This window comes from Prenolepis imparis, unplaced genomic scaffold (genome assembly GCF_030444845.1).
Source record: "Prenolepis imparis isolate NDT839.2.m4 unplaced genomic scaffold, iyPreImpa1.0 SCAF_6, whole genome shotgun sequence".
NCBI classification, from domain to species: Eukaryota; Metazoa; Arthropoda; class Insecta; order Hymenoptera; family Formicidae; genus Prenolepis; species Prenolepis imparis.
The window spans coordinates 1,834,229-1,849,883 of NW_028141164.1; the positions used below are offsets into that span (position 1 = coordinate 1,834,229).

Below are 15,655 nucleotides of genomic sequence, written 5' to 3' on the forward strand. Positions count from 1 at the left end.
CCGTTTATCGGATATATAACTTGCGTTCGCATTGTAAACATGAGACGACGACGATGATAATATCACGCGGATAGTATCATATTTAAGGATAATGTGCGCGCGAATGGAAGAGCGCGAATCATTAACTTTCGCCGTGACATAGTTTTCGCAAGTTGAAGATGCTGGGCATTAATAATTCATATATGTGAATGAAACGCGGCGAGACCAAGAAGGGCTTTTCCAACGTCCGTTATTTATAGCGTAATAAAGGAGTGCTCTATTCTCTCCCGTAAATAGGTGGAAATACGGCCTGGCAAGATCTACGCGCGGGCCATTTAACGCTACTCCCGTTAAGTGAAAAATCGTAAAAGTACGTAATCGAAACTGTTTCTTACCCCATAACCCGCTACAGGTCCAATGCCGTGTCCGAGGTAAGGATCGGCGTATTCACGCCCGTAACTAAAAGGACATAAAGAAAGTTCGCTATTAATAGAATGGAATTTTTTTCGATCCACTAAAAATCGGACGATTTTCTAATTATTATTAAAAACCTTCCGATTTTTCTTAGGAAAAATATAAATGAGGAATGAAAATTATATATATATATGTGTATAATAATGCGATATAGGTATATTGATTTTATTTTAATATTTAATGCAGGATACGAACGTAAAACGAAATGCAAATTTTAAGATTTCTCAAGAGTAGTTCTATCTGGACTTTCAGCAGGACTATTGGGACGGATTTGGATTTCGTGAACGTATCTGCGACTCCTTAGAGCTCGTCCACGACGTGCGGAAGTTCTGCAAGGAACGTACTGATCGTGTTAGGTTTTGCGATAATTGATACCCTCCTCTTTTAAAAAATTAATATTTTGTTAGTTTGAAGGGATTGAGAGAAAGATAAAGAAGATAATTAGAAAGAATAAAAGATAGTGATTAGTTATAGCGATAGCGTATAAATATTATCAAGTATATTGAGATAAAGGCAATTCATCGCAATGTTCAATACATATGATATACATCTCGACCTCACTCTCGTAATGGGATCGAACCGATGACTTCGAAACCCGATGACCCTAAATCTATACATATGTGTATGCATATCAAATGCAAATGAGCCCGGTGCATGTTGGCCACAAATAGCTGGAAAATCATGGCCGTTCGTGTTAATAATGAAAATGTTAGATAAAATTGATGTAAAAAAGTGAGGTCGAGAAATTATGTATAAAAATATTCAAAATCGTATAATTCTTCTAATAATGTTATCGATTTAATAGCTTTCATATCTTACGTCTTGTCACAGAATAAATGTCTCTCTCTAAAATGCATACTAAACAATTTCATCTCAGGATAATATAACAATTTAAAAATACGAAGTATCAAAGTGACAAAGAAATATTACAGCAATGCAACGCGAACGTTGCATAGTGTGCCAAATATATATTACAGTGATGCAACAAGCGCTATATAACGCGTCGTAAATAATTCATACGAAATAAATTAAGCAGGCATTTCAAAGGAAGATCTAGGAATCTTATGAGACAAGCGCGTGAGTTTTCGCAAAAAGTATTCGCGAAAGCTCCCTTTCTTGAGAATGATAAAGAGAGAGACAATTTTTCTTTCTCTGTAGAGCTTTCCATTTCTTCGAAGAACGTACGGTTTGTCCTAGATTTATCAAGCAACCCCTTGTTCATCGATTTTTGATAAAATTATTCTCCGTTTAATTTTAAACATTTTTATTTTAAAAAGATTTTCAATTTGACAAATCAGTCGCGAACATATATATTTCTAAAGTTAAAGTTCACACGATACATAGACGAAAAGCTGGGGCATTGCTAAATCTGGGACATCCTGTACGAGTCGAATAGAAGGGAAGGAGAGATAGAGAAAGAGAGATAGAGAAAGAGAGAGAGAGGACTCGGTGAGGAGAGTATACACATATGAGGGTGTTTCTCGGGCGAGAACGTGGTGCACTTACCCCGCGACTGCGGCATATCCTGCGACCGGTTGTGCCGCAGCTGCAGCTGCGCCGTATGCGCGCGCAGCCACCGCCGTGTAGGTCGCTGCAGCTGCGTACGTAGCCTGCTGTGCCGTTGATAGAGGTGTCTTCAACAAGGGTGACGCTGCGGCCGCTGCTGCCGCGGCCTGAAACAACAACCATGACCCGCCATGCAAGGCTCAAGCAAGCTCAAAGACAGACAGAGAGAATGATCTGAGCGAGAAACGATACTAGAGTACGGTCGTTCCTAGAGAGGCCCGCGTTGTTGCACACAGAAAACGTCGAGGGAAAGTCCGACTCCGGAGATGATAACGATTGAGGCAGTGATTGGGAAAGAGGTACGTATGTTGAGAAAATGCGACATTGAATTATAATGTTAAGAAAAGAGAGGAACGGAAAAAATGCACTTGAAATTTCTGTCACGGAAACTATTAAGAGAGGCGATTATGCACACACAATTTCACTTTTACTATTAGTGAAACTGCAGTTAAACTTTACAAGTGTTGTATAAATTCAAATTAAACATTTTAAATGAATGCGCATTTCTTTTTTTTTTCAATCGCAGCCTCAATTGGTTTATCGGATATAAGAAATTGAGAATGTGTTAATTAAAACAGTTTATATATCGGGTGTCCCATTTTAAAGAACCCACTCAAATATCTCAGAAACACTGCGTTAAATCAAAAAATGTTTCCTACAAAAGTTTCGAGGGGGACATAACATAGTAATATTCATATGACCTTGGGCGGCGTCTCCAAGGTCAAGTGAAGGTGAGAATAAATTTTTTAAATGGAAACCCATATTTTTTATTATAACATCTTTTTCTACTAATTAATTTGAACAACTTTTATCTGAAGCATTTTTTTATTTTCTTCAAAATTCATTCTCACCTTCACTTAAGGTTAACCTTCACTAACCTTGGAGACGCCGCCCAAGGTCAAATGAATATTACTATGTTATGTCCCCCTCGAAACCCTACAACTTTTGTAGGAAACATTTTTCGATTTAACGCAGTGTTTCTGACAATGAGATATTTGAGTGGGTCCTTTAAAATGGGACACCTGGTATAAGCGTATCGGAAGAAAGATTAAATGAAAGATTATGTCAGCATATGTAATTTTACTGTGCGGTAAAAAAGCTTTCAAGACTATTAAAAAACTTTAGATCATATCAGCTTTAATTTTCATGTTTACAATCGCTATCATAATCGTTCTCTTTGCCATTAACGTCAAATATTTTTTGAAATTGAAAAAAATATTTTTTATACTGCTGTATAACATCACATTACTGTTAATTCAACTCTATTAAATCTTGTTATAATTATTCCGTTATGTTTATGTTTCAATAGAATATATTCTCAATATATTTTGAAAGTCTCGATATACAACTTTCGAAATAAATGGAATTTACTACTGTTTGAGTTGTTAACGTTTTCTATGTGCAACCCATTGCTATGTAAAACGCATCGGCGTTATCCACTACGACATCAATAGAACAGCGAGATGTAATGGGGAGTGAAACATTCTCGGGTTTGTAAAAAAAAAATGTCAAAAAAATGTACGAAAAAAAGTTGTCGGTGACCTTTACATCGTATTTCACTCGCTGTTTTAAAAATGCCAGTGTAGGGATATTTAAACACGAGCATATAACTAACCGTGACACTCGAAGTTGTAGTTTGTAAAACAAGCTCCGAGGGGTGTATTTTATTTACAAGAAACATGATCCGGATCGAAAATGGATGATATCCAATTTGTTTACGATACCAAGCAACAACTATCATCGATAATTTTAATACGAACATTCCAATTTCTAATTATAAGTTCTAAATATACAGAAACATAAACAAAAAAATTAAAAAGTTTCTTACTAATTTTAAGACCATCTCTCGTATATACATTAAATTAATGTGTGCCGGATGTGTAAGAAAATTTATTCGTTTTTGGCAACGCGCGTTTTACCTTTTTAAGGTTATTATATATATTAAATAATCCATATTAAATAAGTCATGAAGTAATAAAATAAATGAATAAAGAAATGTGAAAAAATATCATGCAACATGAAGACTTGTGAAAATAGCCACGGTGCAAGGTAAAAATTATTTGGGAAACGGAGCGTAACGACAAATATATGAAATGTAGAGAAATATTAGAGTGATGTGATGGATTATTAGAGTGATCACTTTTCTTAATTTCGACGCAGGTACAACTATCGATGAGGTTGAAACCTATCTAACAATGTTTTTAATTTTCCAAAGTCATCTCTCTTGCACAACTTGAATAAGCGAACCATAATGAAGTAGAATTTAGCTATTGAAATTGGCAAAGCGCTCGAGAGAAGAGCGCTTCAAGAAAATTCCTGATACAACAATAATTAATCCCTTAACTAATAAATCGAGTAAATGCTTTATAATTATTGTACCATAGACAATAAGTAAATTCTCTCGAGTATTTCTCAACAAAAGCACTATCCATAGTTATGTGATAGTTATGAGCAACTGTGGTATTTCAATATCGAACTTCGCAAATGTGTTTAACGCGACGAAGCTTCGAGCATCACCCCCTTATATGCAGCATCTCGATATCCCGCACGAGGGGATTTATGCCCGATGAAGATGGGGCTCTCGAGCGCGCCGAGGGATGATGGCGGAAGATCTACGCGCATGCATCTAGAATGTGCAATCTGATATACCGATGTATATGTATCCATTTCGCGACAACATAATACCCGCGCGCACTCAGCCGCTCGCGATTTCCATGACATTTGCATTCGCCTGTTTGACGACATAAACCCAAATGCAGTTTGCTCATCGTCGTTCAGAATGCTCTCTGAAAGCCTCCCATTTTAAGCTCAATTATCGGTCTCATCGTTAACTTTTGCTGTAAAGCTACATAATTATGCGCAATGTTAAGTTCGTATTTCTTCAATACATGTCATAAATAAAATTTATATGGAAATGTAAAAGTATGTATTATTCGAGAATACATAATTGTAGCAGAATAATCGCGAATGTTAACCAGAACGTTTAATAGAATTCATCTTTTCAAGTAATTTTTCTTAAAGTTAAATAAGTTTTTAAATATCTTACGTTAAGAACTTAGTTCTTAATTGAAAGAAGATGCAAAATAATTAAACATTACAAAGTTGTGCGGGGGCAAATTTGTTAAAAATTTTATGATTCAGAGAAAAATAATAGCTGAAACATCTGATGTTGTTGAATGCAATATTGATGAAATTTCACTTAAAAAAAATTATTACATGGATTAATTTTCGTGTATTTTAAAATTAACAAAGAACGATGCAAAAAAATTTTATAACATCGCAAGAATCGTCTCGTTCGCACTAATCAGTAAAGTTCGTTATTTCGTAATAAGAGCAAACGATATAAAAAAGGTATTCCAAGAATTTTCTGGAGTCTATAGACTTGGTCGTTCGTAATTATGAACGAATGTCCGTTTAAACGCATTAATCCGAGCATTGTTCACTACTCGTACTAATTAGTCGGATTGTTATCGGAAAGTTAACAGAGAACGATGGATGTGGAAAAAGTTCAACAATTCTGAAATATGCTCATTCACCCATAGACTTTTTGATAAATACAGAATTATAATTTCCACTGAACGAAAGAATATTTAATAGTTATCAAATTGACAAATATATATAAAAAGTAGAGCTAGTTTTTTAATTTTAGTTTGAAAAATATTATATTCAAAGTTTGATTATTGAAAATTGAAAAATGATGTTCAAAAAATGTGATTTTTATTAAGAAGATATGCAAATCGATCAGAAAGTTTAGAAGATAGGAACACTCTTCTGTAGCGATAGATTAACGCGACGTAAAATTTTTAGACGAAGCCTTACTTTATAATTTCCGGAAAAGGACAACCGCGCGGACATTATCGGATGCGTATCGAATGCTAAAAAATAAAATCCAATTTAACATCGTAGCAAAAATAACGACTTGCAAGCAGCAAAATTCCGCGCGCGAATTGGCTGACCAGCTCACGTATCGCGACGAAAACACGATTCGGCGCCAGAAACTTTCGGCGGTCAGGAACGGGTTGTTATTCGACGTTTTGTCGCGAAAAAAAAAAGACGGCGGCGGGACAACGCGGGGAGGCGAGTTGTTTTGCCATCGGGAAGAAAACAGGACGACGTATTGCGAGCGGAACGAGAGGCGCCAGGTCGCTGCGCGACTGCGGATTTTCTTGGACGGAACCTCGTTTCTCGGCCGAAAGTTTTCAAAACACCGCCAAGTATTGTCGATACGACGCGACGTGACTCCCGCGATATGATACAATTCCTTCTACCGCGGCAAGAATTATGCAATCCTTTTAGAGTCGCAACCGAGTTGCGACTGACAGTAAGACAACGATGATCCGCTTTCGGCGAGATATCATCGAAAACAACGGGAACAATAATTCCTGCTTGCGAGAATCCAATTTCCGGAAGCAGCCAACCGGAAATGTCGAGATCGTGGCAAAAAACGGATTCCCCCTTCGCGTGCGAGACCAGTGATTAGCTTTTTATCTCGCGATTGGAGAAGACCGCAGTTACGTCCGATTCAGCATCACAACTTTTTCTCTCCGCTGCGAATCCTCCCTCGCTTCCTTCCCGTTCGCGTTTGTTTCCGAACCGGCCTGTTAAATGGTACACCGCGAAACCGCAGACACGAAAAAGCCCTGTTTATATTGCGGCTCGAATAAAACGTTTAACGATTAGCCTTTCAATTCTGATAGAAGATTGTCGAACGTTTCGATGTTGAAAAAATGTTGAAAAAAATATCGAGTCTAGTGATATATCATGATACAGGTAATTATTTTGTCATTACGTCTAATCGATTTTAGCACAACACGGAAGAATATAATTAATAATAGTAAAACATGTATGAAATTTCGACTGATTTATTTTGCTTCGGATTTTTATCATTCATATATTTTTCACTAATGTTCAAGCACGAGATAAAGGTTCCAATTTCTATCTACGAAAACATTCGACGGATAACAAAAAGGCAAGAACATCCTTTTTCAATTACAGTACACAAACACGCGACCTAAATATACTATCAGCTTAGTTACGAACGAGTCCAACGAGTCCTCAATTAAAGTTAACGGAAAAGACTTTCGATATTTTGCGGATACGGCATTCGAGTCTACATGGGAAAGGAACGCTTCAGATTCGACCGATGCAACCGAATTAATTATCACGAGACCGGCGAAAGTTAAACAAGCCGTGAATTTTAACCCTACCGCGAACTTTCCGCAACTTTTCTCCGACCCGAGCTCGAACTTCTCGGTACTGCGCGAACGCGCGGAAAATCCATATAAATAGCTGGAATATATTTTTGTATCGGGCCAATTTCGCCAAGTACCGCGAATATCTTTGCACGCAGAAAACGACCGGGATAAACCCGTCAGTCGCTAAATGACGAGCGCTCCTTCACCGACATTGATTTACGGCGGCTTCTCACAAAGTCGAGGAAGAGAGGTCGGCAATTCAGCCATAAATTCTCGCACGAATCAGGAGCTTCTCTGTCATCGTAGCTGGCAACCAGACCGGCTGGTCGTCGAAATTCGACAGATTGAGTCCGTCCAAATTAGCCGCGAAAATTCTCCGCGATTCTCAGCATGTTTCGACAATTTATATGACCCGGCACGTTTAAGGACTTCTCTTCACGTTTTCCGATCACGAATTTTCACTAGACGTAAGAATCTCCTTCTTTCGTCCGCGTTATATAACGATAATTATATAACTAAATAAATAAATTATATAATTAATGCCTCGCTAATTATTCTTGAATATTATTTATTTGCTGGATTCTTCTTTAAATTCGTTTTTACGCTTGTGTGTGTCATTCAAAGAACAATTTTGAATTTTAATGTTTATAAAGATTTTTTCAATTATTTTACATAATACAGCTAATGATAATAATTTAAAAAATAGTAGAACTTTCATGTAAAACAATTTTTTTAATCGATACCAAATAATTAAATAAATTTCAATTCAAGCCTTTATTTTTTAATATATGTATATAAATCCACTAGATTTCTCTAAAGGCTAAAAAATATTGGAATAAAATCACTGAATCGAAAAGTTGTCATAATAATAATTTTAAATTATCTCGACACATTAGCTGCTTCAATTTTGTAAGATTGGATCATTCTTTTTTGTAGAATTTTCATAAAATATGTTTACGACGTAACGTTTTGATATTCAAAATAATTTTCTTCACAAGTGTCATGAAAATTCTTGGAGCAATGTATTTTGACGTCTCATATTAAGGCACTTGTGCAATAATATCATGATATTCAAAGATTCTTGAGACCGATATGTCAACGGTGCTCTCGTAAAGTAGCTATTCGTACGTATAATACGACTGACAAATGGTCAATGCTCAGTGATTTACAACTGCAAAACGACTTTTACTTTCATTTCCGCCAGCTCGTGATCGTTTGCCAAGCATTTGCCTGAGATTTAGAGGCATATTTTTATGTACACAATTCCTCTCTTTGTATGTAACACACACACGTCGAACGAGATATTATTTAATAAAAATCAATATTAATCTTTGAAATCAAAGTTCTAAATGCATCGTTAAAGTTTATCGCTTCTTCCGCAATATTTACATCGATATACTCCAAAATAAATTATTATAAAATAAATTATATATCTAAATAGCATTTTTTTCATAATTTAGAAGTAGATTTAAAAAAAATATACGAATCTGTTTCCATGAAAAAAAAAGAAACTCGTGATTAAATAATCGTTCAGAATTATTTCTGCAGCAGCTCGTTCGAGATTCACAGCTACGATATTATTTAATTAAACAGATTATCGTACGTCTACTATCTACCTACATAGTACATAGTTTTCTATTCGCACGAAACCCCTGCCTACGCCATTTACTGCCCGCATAATACAAAGCTCCCGCGAAATTGAGAAACTTCAAACGGAACTTCACACTTAAATTGCGTGCATTTATCACAACGCTTACTCCACTCGCCTCCTATGACGGATTCTAGGTCTGTGCGACGCATGCTCTACTGATTGAAAAAGGCGACATTACATGCTCTCTCACGCTAATACCAATCGCAGACAACGAAAAAAAAGCGCAACATGGTCGGAGAGGAAAAACCTCATCACGGCCAGCTGAAACACTTTTCTACAGTTTCCCTATAAACGATCTTTCCTTGATGGAAAAAATTACAATGAGACTTTTTTTTTTTTAAATAGAAGGAAGGGTTTTTGTTTTAGCAAAAACGGATCGAGGGGGACACATTTAACTAAATAATCTCCGAAAATTGGTGAGCACTTCAATCTTGCGAACAAACGGAGAAACATGGAAAAAACAAAGAGAACAGACCAAATAAAACAGAAGAAGAAGAAGAAAAACGGGATGTATATAGATAAAAACAGACGGAGAGACGAACAGGCGAACCCTTAATTCCTACCTCCAGGGCGGACGCTTTAGCCTGAAACACAAACGGCAAACCTGAAAAGAAATTCCGGAAGGATTCCGGACGGCGAAAACACGAGCTTGACTTTTTACGTGAGGGAGTTAAGCCCTCGTTAAACGAGTTAAAACTTCGTTCCCCGATGCAAACGCGAAAGTCCGTCCGTATGATTGGCGCGCATTAACGTTATCCACCTTCCAGTGACACTTTTTCTTAATCCCCAAAAGTATGTTCCCCCCCGTTGTGTGATTAATAATTATCTCTTTAGTTAGCTATATAAAATGTAGAGTAAAATTAAAAAGAGAAAAAAAAACAAGGACAGAAAAGATGAGGGTGGAACGATGCGTGAAGAGATGCATTTAGGCAACAAGATGCAACAAGATGCCGCGCAATTTGATAGCAAAATTCTCCCATGTAGATGAAAATATGAATTCTATTTCAAAACTGGAATACTAAAGTTGAAAATTTAATTGGAACAACATTAAACGCGAATTTAATCGAATTTTTTTCATTTGTGATGTATTTGTCATCGATCCCGTCCTTTCTCATCAATAAGGATGATCTATCAATGATCAGAGGCAAATGAAAAAAATTTGAGATGCTGTTCATTATTAATTAGCAATGATTTCGTTGTAACTAGTTGTCAAGATTCGATATGGTCTGACAATTAGTTTCAAAGGAAACATTAACTGAACGGACGAATGTAAAATTCACGCGCGAATGCCAGAGAGATGCTTTATCGGGACAGAAATCATCATCTCGTCGGTTAGTAGCGCGACGAACGTGCACGTTTTTTTCCGATCAATGTCGTCGGGATTTTTGCGCGAATGAAACGAAAGGTAGAAATGGAGAGAAAGAGAGAAATAAAAAAAGACAGGCGAAAAATGAGATACAATGAGAATGGCGAAGAATGGTCGAAACACAATGTAAAACGCGAGATAATGGTGGCGGTAATTGTTATCGGTTTCTCTCTCTCGTGTGTGTGTGTGTGTGTGCAAGCCTGTGGCAAAATGTGTATCAACTAACGTCAGCTGTTGCTTGAGGCCATTCCAGCTAAACGGGTCCACCAAAAGGTGTTGCGGACTTTAGTCAAAATCTCTGCGTTCATTTGTTTCGTCTTACAGATACTGCGCCGTATTCCGCTTCCGGTGCACGCGCGAGTAAACGTTTCTCGTTTTGTTTTATCTTTCGCACGAGCGAATATTTACTATGGAAAATACATTTGCAATTTTGCACGAAGAATGATTGGCATGACCTACAATCGCGAGATATGAATTTTTAAAGAGTATTTTATCGTATAGTTTAATGCTTTTAATGTTTTTTCTTTGACATATGTTAATTTCCGCCTCTCTTTACAATAAAAATATGAAGGACACATTTTTAATATAAAATTTTTTAAAAGAAATTTTTTAAATATAAGTAAATATATAATAAAGTTTGACTTTTTATTTAATTTCGGTAAAATTCCATTTTCAAAAAAGATATTAAACATTTAGGTGGTAAAATTCTGACGAACGCTTCTCTGTTTTTTTTTTGAAAAATTGTCACGGTGGAAAATTCATCAAATATATCCAGCAACGTTTCACATCAAAAATCGCGACGAAAGGCAATTCTATATTCGCATTGTACGATTCCATGAAAATGAATAGCGTGTCCGATTAATTATGTCCGTTCGATGTTCCGTCCGTGTAACGTAACATAATGAAAACGCGCACGTGAAGATTTGTTTTTCGATTAACAGCTGATTATCACGGCGACCGCGGCGTTGATTGATTATCGCGTTTCCATCCGGAGCAACTCCATTGTCCATCTTCGATTTAATTAAAAACCCATTCGTAACCCGCGCGTTTCGGTAGCCCTTTGCGATCGCGTGTACCGGAAGCGGAGAACAATTGTACATAAAAATCGAGAAATGTCTCACCTGCAACCTGTAGTTGGGATCCTGTGTTGCTGCGTGCGCCGCGAGGAAGGGGTCGTAATAAACACTGCAAAATAAAAATCATCAATGAGTATACGAACGCTTAACGGCTTATCCGCTACTGGGACGCCTATAAAATTATCGAATTTTCAATCTCACGATTCTCTTTGTGCGAAATAATTAATGTTGCGCGCGTGTGCGTGTTCAATTATTTACATTTAAAAATTCAACACTTTTCAGTTTTTTAAATATATATTACCTTTAAAAAAATAACGCGTATTTTGTTTAAACGTTCGTTACATACGTTTCGGGTAAAATATCTTTTTTTTTTTTTTTTTTTTCAAATTTAATATTTACTACGCGATAGAGAGATATTCGGTTAAAAGATTCAAAGAACTTTTAATCTTTTCGATTTAATAATGCACAACGCTCGTTTAATAGACATCGCGTATTAAACATTGCGCTCAGTCGACGATAAAATTGGAAATTCATTTCTGGAATACGATAATCTCGTCTCGCAGGATAATGGTGGACGATAGTGGCGATAAACTTTGTTCCCCGCGACTATCCGGGAACGAAGTTTGTTTTATGCGCGAAGATCATAAATTATGTCGAGGAAAAAGTTGATTGCTTTATATTGCATCTGCTCAAAAGTATTCGCAATGGAATTAGTTTTATGAGTAGCTCGCTCCCATTATTACCCTTCTCCTCGTTGAAGAGATCGTTGTTAAAAGTCTATTTAACTTGGGTAAGTAATAATCTTGTTTTAAAAGACCGGGAGAAAAAAGCTTGTTGACTTTATGGGATGCGAATTCGCGCTCCATTTTAATTACACATTGCCAGGAATGGAAAAAGTTGAGAGACAAAGTATTATCGCCCGCGCGATACGAAGTGTTTTGTAAAAAATGTGAGCACAATTTTTTTTTCTTAAGTTTGGCCTGAATTCAACGTATCGAAAATGATAAATAAAAATTCGTACAAACAATCGCCCTATTCAATTTTGTTTAAAGTTCAATGGTTAAAAATACTTTAATTTGTAATTATTTATTATCTTGAAATTCTCATCTCTTGAAAATGTCTCTCTGCCAGGAAAAAATCTCGCGTATAAAATCTTGCATAGTCAGCGTCGAGTCCATCAAGCAATCATATATACAATATTTATAATATGTCCATTAATTCCACAAACGTATACTCAATGTATAAATTATTCTTCACTATGATTTCAAATTCAGAAACCTTTACAGAATTGTGCTGAAAATTTTCGACACGTACTGCTTTTGTTAAGAAAACGGATTGAAGAGAGAACGGATTTTTCTATAAAAGCGTTCCCAAAGAATCAATAATATAATACATATGAGATCGAGTAAAGATAACACACGAGGTAAACAGCTGAGATCACGCTAGCTGCAGTTTATATCGAGTTTTATATCGAGAATGATTGAAAAGCACAAAAATGCTTGTGGCACAGAAATAAAATCAAATAAGACAGATATGTTTTTTTTACGCTTAACTTATTTCCAAACTTTTTTCATTTTTATTTTATTTTTTTCTGTATCGCGCTAATTTATTCCTAAAATTATGCCCATATTTTACACACAAAGTACACTTTATATTGAATATGAGAAAATCCATTAATGCCTTCGTGTACAGTAGCAATTTATGATAATTAAATGAATAAAGATAAAATATGTCACTTTTTTTTTCTTCTTTTGCATTATTCTTCCGTTTCACGATAATAATTTGCAGTTACAAATTAAACGACACGGGCGTTAAATTAAAATGCATAACGTACACACGTATGCAGATATTGGATTTGACAAATCCGATTCGCGGCTGGAACGTGTAACAGGCTTCAAAGATTGATTTTCGTCCATATTCAAATTTTTCATTCCTGCCAATGCCACGTCCAATTCCGTAACGTTAAAATGAATGAACGATTGACGGTTCGACGCGCATGCTTGCTCCTAAAAATCGAAAAAAAAAATGCCTCCTACAATGATTTTCGAATCCTAAAGAAAAGTGTGATCACACCGCGACGCGATAATTCACGCTGATCCAACAGTCGCATTTTTAATCTCCGATCAATTCAGAGCAATTCAGCGATTCTGTTGAATCGAATATTTTTTCGGATTTTTATCCCTCTTTTTTTTACTCGATAAGTCTAAGTTTTCATTTAGCGGGAGATGAGCGGATATATTCTTTCGCAAATTGTAATCCGCATGGATTGCACAGAGTTGATTCGGTATTTGAGGGAAGAGAGGGCTGGATTTAGGGGTAGACGTCGTGCAGATGCAGTGAGACTGACAGGTAAAGCCTTAACGAGCGACGCGTGCAACTCATCATTGCAGTGAGTAATATCCTCGATCGGTTTTGATATCACTCGATGATTTTCGCCGTGCGATCAAGTGACGTGGATGTGGCGTATACTCGACGATATTGTCTCGCATACATTCGCAATTACATTTAACTGATAGAACTGCGAGTCATTAGAATTATCAGTGCAAATAATTAATATCATCAATGTGGAAAATTAAATTTTAAATACGTAGCTAAAGCTTGAAACGGAAAAATACAGGAAGAGATTGCATAGTGAATTTGATTGTAGTAATAAGCGTTGTTTATTGAAAATGCAATTTGTGCATTTAATTTATGGATTTAATTCAATTTAATTCAATTGAAAAACATGTATAATTTATATTTAAAGAATAAAGACCCCCCTCTCTCACTGTTGATCAGATTAAATTCAGGCAAAATACATCAGATTGCATCGAAATTAAACAATTAGAATTAATAAAGAATATATAGTTTAATGTTTTAACTCACAGGTTTTTAAGCAAAACTTTACCGCGTGAAAAAAACTTGCGCGATGGCGTGTAAATCATGCTAACTACACTAGTACCGATCGTTAAGAAAAAAGGGCTCTCGCACGGAAAAGTCTTTCGAAACTTTAACGTTGCACGCATTCCTCTTTCGCACACTACTTTCGCGTAAATTAATTATCGTCGTTACCTCATACGTCCATCGCCCGACGAATTCACGCAAAAGTTTCGTAAAATAGGATTTTCATTCTTGATTACTCACTGCAAGCATGATTTTAGGGAAGAAGAGGGATACATACAAAGAGAATACGAAATAAGCGATACAACACAGACAGCGATCGTAGGGATATTCTTATACAGATACCCTTTTAACGGTATTTGTCAGTGTCTTAGTAAAAAACATGGCATAGACTAATTATAATAAATAACAAATCAATGAAATGTCATAATTTCCAATCATCCGAAACGTCAGATCACTATCGCACAAAGGATATTTTATATGTAATTTTTAATGTTAATTTTTTTCTAATATCCTTGTTGGTAATTCTTCCCGCACTCAAGGCAGTTATTATTATTATTATTCTTAATCGGCGATCTATGGATAGTCTAAAAAATGATTGTAATTTAATCTAAATCTAATCGACTCGATGAATTGATGTATAAGAGAGAGATTCCGACGGGAATACCGTTAATAGAGCACGGAAATACCTTCGTATCGGCCAAGGTTAGGCGTGACCTGACCGTGATCGGGCCGAGCCAATACTTACGTGGGCGCAAAGGGATGCAGACTCGTGGCCGCAGCTGCGGCCGCAAGCGGTCCTGTATTTCTAACCAGTGCTAGGGCTGCCGCGCTGGTCGGGAAGGTAGTCCTCGGCGTTCCAGCTCTGCCGCGTTGTATGGCGACTCCTCTAAGGGCCGCGGCTGCAACAACAACACGCAACACGCGTGCACATGCTAATTACACGAGGCCGCCTACCTTGCGGAGAGACTTACGTAGCCTATCGATCAGGGCCCCAGGCTCCAGGTTGCTCCTTGAGGAACTGCGGCGCACGTCGACAGCCAGCGAGACGAGGAGGGATGTTAGCGGTTTGATGCGATTATACGAATTTCAAGACCGATGTTGTTCGTCGAACATTTGAATTGTCAAAAAATTTAAAAATTTCAAAGCTCCTAGGAAATCTTTATTCGCTGACCGAATCAGCGTGCGTTTCACATACTTGTATTTATACTACTTATAAATCTGAGATTATTGAATTAAAGTTTTTTTATCTTTGAGATACCACATTTTTATCGTGTCTAATTTTAATGAATTTTTATAAATTTTCGAAAATTTAAAAAAAAAAAAAACCAATAAAAGCTTGTAATTTATTTTTTAATTAAATGCATTAAATATTTTTTGAATAAAACTCGATTAAAATCTAAAAAATAAGATTTCCTTTAAAACTTAGCTTGTTAAGAAATTCTTTAATTTCCATGATCAAAAATTC

The 15,655-nt window shown here is 36.3% G+C and overlaps 2 protein-coding genes across 10 annotated transcripts in view; one reads left to right on the top strand and one right to left on the bottom strand.

The window, feature by feature from the left end:
* The window catches only part of LOC145937572 (uncharacterized), a 184,819-nt gene that overhangs the window by 30,949 nt on the left and 138,215 nt on the right, over positions 1–15,655 (top strand). The gene's annotated exons all lie outside the window — the stretch shown is intronic.
* The window catches only part of LOC145937553 (RNA binding protein fox-1 homolog 2), a 263,968-nt gene that overhangs the window by 6,419 nt on the left and 241,894 nt on the right, over positions 1–15,655 (bottom strand). For 3 of the 9 annotated variants that reach the window (XM_083040661.1, XM_083040664.1, XM_083040656.1), the window contains 5 exons: positions 14,936–15,089; positions 11,353–11,416; positions 10,458–10,484; positions 1,960–2,126; positions 375–438 (listed from right to left, as the gene is read on the bottom strand). In XM_083040661.1, coding sequence (XP_082896787.1) covers positions 375–438; positions 1,960–2,126; positions 10,458–10,484; positions 11,353–11,416; positions 14,936–15,089 — 476 coding nt within the window. Of the gene's footprint in view, positions 1–374; positions 439–1,959; positions 2,127–9,428; positions 9,450–10,457; positions 10,485–11,352; positions 11,417–14,935; positions 15,090–15,655 lie in introns of all 9 variants that reach the window. The other 6 variants (XM_083040665.1, XM_083040659.1, XM_083040658.1 and 3 more) reach the window with 5 other exon arrangements.